This window comes from Beta vulgaris, chromosome 9 (assembly GCF_026745355.1).
Source record: "Beta vulgaris subsp. vulgaris cultivar EL10 chromosome 9, EL10.2, whole genome shotgun sequence".
Lineage (NCBI taxonomy): Eukaryota > Viridiplantae > Streptophyta > Magnoliopsida > Caryophyllales > Amaranthaceae > Beta > Beta vulgaris.
The window spans coordinates 49,409,507-49,419,957 of NC_079210.1; the positions used below are offsets into that span (position 1 = coordinate 49,409,507).

Consider the following 10,451-nt stretch of genomic DNA (forward strand, 5'->3'; position numbering starts at 1 on the left):
AATAGTAGGTCGTTTAGCCACTGGATGAACTGAGTTGTATGCCTTAGCACTGGGCTTATGTTAAGAACAAATATTGTTTTAAAAGAACCTTTTCCTTATAAAAAACAAAGTAACTTGTACATATTTAAGTATATGATCGAGTCTTTTACCTGCTTTATATAGCTAGTATAGTATATTCTCTCGGAACATAATTGTCAATTAACTGACTTGCATTTATTATGAAATAAAAAATTAGAAACTTGCTAATTCCATGTGGGTTCGACAAATAATAAACAAAGATAAGTTAGGTTTTTCGGTGAATTAATTATAGACTAGCAACAAAAGGACAACTCTTATCATTGTCGAACTTTCACTCTCGTTTCCAAATACTAGCTATTCTAGTATATATTGTAAAGTTGATCGTAGAAGTGTAGAGAATAATTGTGTTAACCTAATATGGTTAATTTTGGCATTCAATATATATAGGTTTATAATACGGGCCTATGACTAGTTAAAGACAATTCTATCATTTACGTACAATGTTATCTAATATATACTATATATATATATGTTATATGTATAATAATTAATAATTACTCTCTCCCTTTCAAAACATAAGGTATACACAATGTTTGAGGTCGAACTTTGACTGTTAATTACTTTCAATTTATGTTAACAAGAAATTTTAAAAAATAATGTTATTATAGTATTTTTCAAGACGAAGTGAAATACGGTATAATTTTTATTTATCGTATTTGAGAGATATTTATGGTTAAAGCAAATTTTCGTAAAGCGTGAATGCCTTATATTTTAAAATAGAGAGAGTAATAATGAATATAATTTTCTAGGGATGGTTAAAAAAATTCCGAAACATTGTAATACTTTGAAGTTTACGAAGGTTATTATAAGAAGGCAACAACTTTATTAAACTTGTTGGAAAAAATTACCTTCAAGTAACAAACTTTTATAAAGGAGAAGTATATCATAAGAATGAAGAAGGGAACAACTTTGTTAAAAACTTGTAGAAAAGAATACTTTTAAGTAATAACTTTTCTATATATATTTTTTAAGATAAGGAGAATTCACATGTAAGAAAGAGGAGAAATTGATTATCTTTCTTGTAGGGGAAGAGAATCCAACTCCTAACACAGGGATTAAATGACCAAAGGAGTGTCTTACAACCACAAGGACAACATTTAATACTTTCCTATATGGCTTTTAGAAAATCCCGAGGTATATAAGATGACAGAAGCTAAGCAACATATTATACTTTATTTATTTTTAAGTGCAACCGTTTAACTTTTTCATTGTTCACATACACCACTTTTACCGTATATTCCTAAGATATAAAGTTAAAGGTTATCTTATATTTTTTTTTTGAGGTCAAAATTTTACATTAACAAGCGTGAAAAACAAAATGTAACACTTCTTTTAGAAATAGATAAAGTATTTCGTTTTGATGAAAATAATCTTTCAACCTTGTTTCATCAAAGATTAAGAAGGTTGTAATTTTAGACCAATTCAACTTTGGATATGTTTGACCTAACTAATCATTTTGATTTCATAGTTTTAATATTTTTTTTTCATGTCTTAATCTCACCAAAAGAACAATTAATATTGATTCTTGTAGGGGACCAAAATAAACTTATTGCTCAAACAAAGGTAAGAATTTGTTTTCCTACCTAATAATTGTGATTAAAATATATATAACTTCCATGGTATAGAACCATCTAGATAAGTAGTAAAGCTAAGATAAGAATAAGATACGCGTTAAGTCGTATCTCAATATTTAAATTAAACCTTGATTATAAGTAAAATATTCAAAACTTCTCTTAAAGACAATGCTAAGACCATAATTTCAAGGAGTCATTATCAAAAACTTAGAATTATACTAGCATGCCTACGCAGCTAATGATGCATGACAGCATGAGGTTACCCACTTCCACTTGTGCTGTCCCAACTGTGCAAAAAGCGTTAAAGCGCGCACTTTTTAAACTGTGGATGTACAATCAATGGGCCTACCTGCCACGTCCTCCACCCTCCATCGTCAGTGTGAGTTTATCCCTCATATTCAACTCCAAACTTCAGATTGTATCACAGCAGCTTTCCGCTACTTTTTAATTTTACAGACTCACTCCAGATTCATTCTAATTATATACTTTATCCCTCAGACTCTCCACATACTATATTTTAAATTTATTTTACAAAAAAAAAGAAAAAAAAGAAAATTAGACAAATGTTAACTTTTAAGTGGTTAGAAATTTCACTTCTTACATGTAATAGTCTTGGATGAAATCTTTGATTATCAAACTCACTCCAGGACTTCCATATTTTTCTTTCAACATTATTGCATAGTCTTTGCACAAGACTCTCAAAGTCTTTGCTCAAAGCTCCCATTAAGACTACCAATATTCATACCCTAAGCACCTCTCTTCCACGGCATGGTAACATACTTGCATTTCTCGCACACAGTTTGTAGTACTTCCTCCGTCTTAATTGAGGTGTGATACTTTTAAAATCACGGACTTTTTAAACAATTTTGTGAGAAAAGAGATAGAGAAGGAAAATAAAAAAAGGTCCCATGTGATAAAAGAGATAGAGAGAAGTTATTACCCAAAATAAAAGTGTCACAACTAAATTGAAACTTCCTAAAATAAAAAGTGTCTCAGGCTCTCAGCTGAATTGAAATGGATGAAGTAGTAAATTCGTCAATATTGTCGTGATCCACTAAATACTGATCAATCAAAAGAACAAAATTGTGCGTTTAATGGTTACACTTTGACTTTTTGACCTTACTTATAAATTTCAATTTGACTATCATTTGTGATTTACAAGTAAGGAAAATTTAGTCACAAATCAAAGTGTGGCCATTAAATAGAATATGAGGGATTACATTGTTACCGTACGTGTAATATGTATCATTGTATCAACAATATCTTAATTATCGAGCAACCAACAAGTACTCAAATTTAAGTCCTATAAATGCAACCGCATTTACTCGAAGAGCTTTGCCTCCAATAGAACATGTCATCCTTTGGATCCATATTAATCGAGGTTTAATAAACGAACATTGATTGAATGATCCTAAGGGTTGCCAACCCTCTTATTATTGAATTTTCATTAGTTAGGAATACATTAAAACATTATTTTTATGTCTCTTCTCTCCTCATTTATTACATACATATCAATATTTTATTCTAATGTGTCTAGGAGGGTTGACAACCCTAAGGGTTACTCAAACATTTTCCTTAATAAACTATATATATAATTGGATTGTTTTACGAAAAGTATATTACCTAGAAAATACTCGTTATTAGTTTGCACGGTTTAACTCTCCGTATAAAGAAGGCCAAAGAATGTAAGAAACATTAAATGACTATTGGTAAAATGATCATACTTCCTTCACTTAAATGAGAACTAATTTTAGTGCTCGTTTAGTTGTATATAGAAAGTGATTATTCATGTAATTGTATTTTTTAGAAATTGTTAAATGTTGTTTGGTGATTCATAGGAAGTGAAAGTTCCCATGTGAATTTCCACTTATCTAGGTCCCATTAGGTAAGTAATCTCCTTCATCCACTTCTTAAGAAATTATGCTTCCCATGAATTTGTCAACCAAACAATATCAAAAAATTTCAATTCCTAGAAATTTTAACTTCCTATGTTAAACAATGTTAACCAAACAAACACTTATTAGTGGCTCTTTCCGAAAAATCGTCAATGCAAATAAAACATGTCATGGATAAGCTTCACGTCCCAACTGTCTTCGTAATAGACGAGTCATTTGTCAATTGTCACTAAGCATGTGCTTGTTTCGGAAAAGACTACAAGAAAAACGTACTCGTGAAACAACAAAAGTTAAGGAAGAAGAGCCGGGAAAATTAATATCAATTAATCAAAACCGTGATCAAACTAATCACAAGAAGTAATTAACAACACTAATCATGTTTCCTCAAAACAACAACAAAACCCAAAATTATATGAATAAAAGAACTAAAACAAAAAGAAGAACAACATAACATCTCTACGTGTTCTTTTGTTTTTGTACAAATTATATACACAATGGTATATATAATTAATATAATCAAGGAAGAATTCCAGGGTAAGGAAAAGGAACTTGATAATCATAATTAAGATTAATACGTTCTTGAGCTGGTAATTGCACATCATCTGCATCTAAGTTTCGATGTACAACAGTCTTCACAGCATCTGCAACAACAACCACAAATTCTAACCCTAATTTCATTAATTCTACGCACATCTCAACTTCTTTAAGTATCATTCCTCCCATTTTTTGTATGTTTTTTCTCTGAATATTGATGTGTGCTTCGAGTTGCCGCGTTTCCTAAGTAGCTTTTTGACCTTATTCGACTGCTATCCACTACCTCAAACACTATTACCAAATAGGATAGTAATGTATTACTCTTTATGGGTGTTTTTTTCTTTTTTGAAAGTAGAGAGTGTTTTTTCAGAAATGTTTTTATGTTCATGAATGTACAAAAAGTCTGTTTATATAGTGGTGTGTAGATGTAGCAAGATAGGTTTTTTTGTGGCTAAGGATGAAAATTTTAATATGGCTCTTTTGGTTACGAAAAGCCGTTTTTTTCTTCTTTCCTAGTTATATTCCTCTTTCTTCTCCTGTATGATTATTGATTAGAGTTTGTTGAATTGTTGGGTCAATCCAAATCTATCGCTGATATCTCATGGGCATGGCCCAGCACTTGGGTACATACAGAGACTAGTTATTTGTATTTCAATTGTGACACGTTGTTGTATAATAGCCAATAGGGGCATTTTTTATAAATTTCATGATATGGTGAAGATTGGTGGAAATTCCTGATCCGACATGCGGAAATTAGATGGTAGACACGAGTCTACCATCTAAATGGTGCGCACCATTTAAGATAATGAACAAAATAATATCCTTAATAAACAAACTACGCAAAAGAACAACACATGAGACTCAATGAATATCTAAAGCAGCAATGAACAACAAGAAAAAAGAGATGAACATAAGAGGAAATATCTGATGAACAACAACTCAACCTAATGAACACACAAATAATACACAATGAACAAAGAAATGTCTACAATAAACAAACTAAAAAACATAAAGACGATAAAGGTTAACAAAGGAGAATTCTTGAGATCGATGTTCATTGAAGAACAGTGAATGTACATTAGTTTCACATGTTCATTGAAGAGCAATTAATGTACATTAGTTTAACGCGTTTTACGGCTTTTGAACTACGTTTTAGCCCGTGTCAACCATTAGAATGGTAGACACGAGTCCACTATCTATCAATTGACCCAACATGTGAAGTGTGCACTTTATATCATATAGTTTGGCCCTGTTTTTTTTGGTACAATGGTTGTTGATGCAATTGAGCTAGTTTTCTCTTACCATTCTCAGTGCAGCTCAACTTAGGTTCCGTTTGGTTGGATGTAAAATATTTTTAATGTAAAATGATTTTTCACGTAAAACATTTTACAATGGAAAATTCAAATGCAAAGCTAATTTTCCTTCATTTGGTTTAATGTAAAAAAAGTTACGGAAAAGAGAAAAATGGAAGGGGAAGGAAGAGGATGGATAAGAGGAGATTAAAAGGTTGCTAAGGAAGGAGGAAAATGTGTTTTCCCTTCTTTTTTTTAAAGGAAAATGATTTTCACCTAGATCTCCGTTGATGAAAAACTTGTTTTACACCGGCCCCTTACCAAATCAAACAACGGAAAATAAGAGCAAAACGAAAACTCATTCTCATGAAAAGTATTTTCCACCGTACCAAACGGAGCCTAGTCCAATAGAAATTGGTCTTACATAATACAATAATTTAGCTCATTTATTAATGTACAAGTTTGAACATTAATATTTATTATTATGCACAAATCAAAGGTGTGAGAAGTTGATGTCATGAAAATAGATTTCACTTGATTATATTTTTTTTTGGATATACATAAGCCAAATCTATCACTAGTAATTTGCATTTCACTTGTGCATTTACTTAATAGATGAATTGAGCTTGAAAAAATGTTGATGCTCGTAGTTATAAACCTTGTACATGAATGTACTCATTGACAAGCTCATTTATGCTAAAAGAAACTCTTTCATGTATTCAAATTTCAAATATTAGCTTTACCTTGAGCCTAATTGACCAAAAAGAAAGGTCAATTAGATCTATATTGTATGAACAAAAGTTGATTATTTATGAATAAAAGATCGTTTATTAACTCGACTCAGATTAACAAACAAACAAGCAAACAAACACAAGCCAAATTCAAAATGAGAATTCCTTTTGAATTCCAATACAAGCCAAGTCTATCCAACAAATTAAAGGAGCTTGAATAAGCAAGTAAGGTTGTACTCGACTTGCCTTGTGATGCCTTAGGTGAAATAAACTTATACAAGTTTATTACCTAGTATAAAGTCTTTATAAACCAGGCCATTAACAATTGCCTCTATTAAAAAGTGAAATCCGTCCTTTAATTTTTACTTTTTAGAAAAAGAACACCCTAATGTTACATTTACAATTAATGGGTACACTAACAAATAGACGTGATAATGAGTCTGACAAGCTCACAAGCAACTCGGGCTCGGCTCAGTTAAAGCTCGGCTCGTTGAAACTCGGCTCGAGTTCGGGCTTGGCTTGAGACTTAAACGAGCCGAGCTGAGTTAGGCAAAGCTCGACTCGTAAAACTCGTGAACAACTCGATTATTGTTTTATACTCCCTCCGTCCCATAATATAAGTCCCCTTTCCTTTTAAAGTGTCCCAAAATATAAGTCTTGTTTCTATTTTCAATCAATAATTATACCCAAAATACCCTCATGAAAATAATTAAAGTCCCAAAAAGTCCTCATAATTTCAACTTCCAATGCACCATTATTAATGATAAAGTAGAAACTCATAACCCATTAAACTCCTCTACACATTCAACTATGCAATATTAATGTTAAGTTTTTATTTTTTTGTTAAAAAGAAAAAAACAATGTAAGTGTTTTCCAATAAAAATGAATCTTTTTATTTAAATAAAACAAGATTCTAGTTTAACTTAATTCCCGTGTAAAAACAGAATCAGGACTTATATTAAGGGGCGGAGGGAGTACTACAAAAAAAAATTATATTAAAAAAATTATTTACATATTAAAAAATTATTTATATATATTAAAAATTATATTAAATATTTCTTTTAAGATATTAAGAAAGGTATATAATAGAAGAAAGATAAAAAGAAAAGGTAAAAACAATTAAAAAGAAAACAAATTCTAAACGAGCTCATGAACCGAGCCTAAACGAGCTCACAAGCCGAGTTCGAGCCGCAAATTCTAATCACGAGCTCGAGCCGAGCTCGGCAAGCTCACGAGCCGAGCCGAGCCATGAAAAGTTAAACCAGCTCGAGCCAAACCTAGTGCTATTCAGGCTCGACTCGCTCAATAAGCACCCCTACTAACAAAACATTGGTGATATAATGATAGAGTATAGATCTATTCTTGGAGCCTCAACCATCTGCTTAAGCTTTTGGTTGAGTTGGTCCTTTAACATGGTATCAAGAACCAACGTGACAAAAAGGTCATGGGTTCGAATCTCATACACCCCTCTTTCAAGCCCAAAGGGCTCTTGCGTGAGGAAGTGTGATAGAGTGAAGCCTCAACCATCAACTTAAACTTTTGATTGATTTGGTCCTTTGACATATAAATAAGAAAAAAAAAAAAAAACATCGCTGAGTTCATCATATTTGTGTTACATACATCATGGCCTTATCCAAGTTCAAATGCGACACATTGGGACATATCCACTAACTTTTCAACTGCTCCCCTTCCCCCAGTTGCTTGGTAATGAGAGAGTTGAGTATAAAAGGTGCATATAGATAAGAAAATGCTAATAGTAAATCTATTTTAATGCATCTGATGTAAACATAAACTCTATGATTAAATTCAACTTGACACCATTTTCACTATTCATCAGTCATCTTGTCTCTACTAGTCTAAAAACTAGCATATTTTTTATGCAAGACTTGAGTGAGAACAACATAGAAGTATATTATAGTAGATTCATGGTCTGTATACATTTGAAAACAGTTTTGCAAGAACAATAAATTATAGAGCTGGTATTATTGATCAAACACCACTTGTTCACTAACCATGTAATTAGGTGGATTTCATACTTGTTAAATAAAAGATTTGGTGGATTCAATGTCACCATATCCAATTTATAAGTTTTCTTTAGATGTGCACTTTTCTACGCACTTTTCCCTTCTTCGTCCGAGCTGTCAAGCTCAAAACAAAGTTCTTCCACTATTTTTAAAAAGTAAGATGCATGTGAAAAAAATAAATAAAGTAGCTAAGGAATCTTTGTAGCCATTGATTATCTCAATTTTTTTTATATATATATATAAGGTAAGGAAAAAAAAAAAAGTTAGGGAACCCTCCACACGAGGGAAATTCCTAACACATCGTTTACAATGGTGTTATGAAGGGCAGAATAATTACATATATCTATACTAACAAAAGAAGAAACTAGATGGTCAACATTTGCTATCCAATCTGCTACCTTATTTGCCTCGCGGTAGATATGAGAAATGGACCAGGAATCAAATGATACCATACTTGTTTGGATGAGGTTTGAGATATATAAATACTCAAGTAGATTTTGTAGAAGTATAACTTTTATCATATATATGGGAATATATATAGTGCATGGTACGTCTTTATTACTTATTTGAAATTCTTCAAATAATGAGCATAATTCACACAATAGATATAGAGCTCTAAATGAGCATGGTACGCATAGTTGTTATTGTTCATTAATCTAATATATGAACTGTGTTTGACAACAATTTGGACCTCGGTTTGTAGTTGTACATGAATAATATATTGCTCTTTTATCTGGATACATATTAACAAGCTCGTTTATGTTCAAATGTATTTGAATATGATATCAATTTATGTTTCTTTTTGTGCAATTTAACTAATTAATGAGAACTAACTTTATGAATGAAAGGTCATTTATTAACCCAACTGAATTGATAAACGAGATGAACACAAGCCGACTTCAAACATCAAAAATTCTAAACAATATCCAAGTTTGACCTCGACTAAATTAAATGAACTTAAACATTGGGTCCACTTGCAAAGATAGTCATGTACACCTATAGATTAATAATATTTCATTTGCCAATATATAAATAAAGTAAATTGAGTCGTTTACATAACAGAATGAAATAAAAAGTGAGTAAAACTTCAAAAACGGAGGGTGTACTTTATAGTTTAAGTGAAACAAACTCATATTTCATAACTTTGTACGGACCCGTAGCAGTTACTTCTAAAACATCAAATCTACCCCTGTAATAATTTATTTATTTTAAAAATAACCCAATCTTACAATAATATATTTTTCTGATCCATATGAGCCACGAAGGCGGTACAAAGTATAAAGAAGGGGGGATTCAAACCTGTAACCTATCGTTCACAACACCTTAATCTTAAGCACCTTAATCTTAACCACTAGACCAAGACATCCTTGATTAATCTTACAATAATATGGTAGACTAAAAAACAACTTATTTGTAGACATGCCATTTTGGAGTTTGGTGATATAAATTGCCAAAACATCCATGATCCAACTAACCAAGACTCCAAGAGTGCATGTGTTACTGTTACATCGATCATGGCCTTATCCAAAATGTGACAACCTTGGAACATAACATACTCCGATAGCTATTCAACAATGAAAAGAAGTTGTGAAAAAATAAGAAAACGAAATAGCTAAGAAGCGCTCCAATTTTTTAAAGTTACGCCCTCATTTTGTTGAAGGTGTACTCTTTTGATCTCGAAAAAAATAAATTTAAGTTAGATGAGTTCATTTCAAAAAAGGTGCAATAAGTTTAATAAATTTCAATTAATATAATATATTTCATTCAGGTCAAGTAAGTATCAATTTACTGTATAAAACATCTTTTTATTTTTTTTTATCTTAGATTTGCTGAATAAATAATACTCCGAGTTGGTATGTGGATTTAATGTTTTTGTTGCACTACCTCTCACCTCTAACAAGGTATTTGGTTTGAAAGTTCTTTAAATGTAATGTAAATATAACAAATATGATACTACTACATCGATTTTGAAATAAATTAAACGCTTCTTTAGAAAAAAGGCTTTCATACAAAAGAGAGAAGAGTTTTCATTTATTTCAAAATGAAGGTGTATAAAAAAATGAAATTAAAAAAGTTGTTTTGGCTAAGGCCATTGAGTATAAAGCTCATATAACCATTTTTCATCTTATGACTAAGCTTGAATCTTGATTAATGCATTTTATAACATCATTTAGTTTTCATATGGTAGTGCATTTCCTGAAGGATTAGAGCACTGGCATTGCCTTTGTATGTATTTTGGTCCCTTTTGTATACTATGTTATTTTTACACTTTGTTTCGATAGGAGAAGATGGAAGGAAAGAAAACAAGCTCCCTATTAAGATA

At 31.3% G+C, this 10,451-nt stretch overlaps 1 protein-coding gene across 1 annotated transcript; it reads right to left on the reverse strand.

Annotated features, from left to right (window-relative positions):
• Window positions 1-3,837: 3,837 nt before the first annotated feature.
• Window positions 3,838-4,473, reverse strand: LOC104904451 (hypothetical protein). The gene has a single exon (XM_010692699.3). It carries the CDS (start codon window positions 4,268-4,270, stop codon window positions 4,064-4,066), a length of 207 nt encoding a protein of 68 aa, XP_010691001.1. The 5' UTR covers window positions 4,271-4,473; the 3' UTR covers window positions 3,838-4,063.
• Between the last annotated feature and the right edge of the window lie 5,978 nt (window positions 4,474-10,451).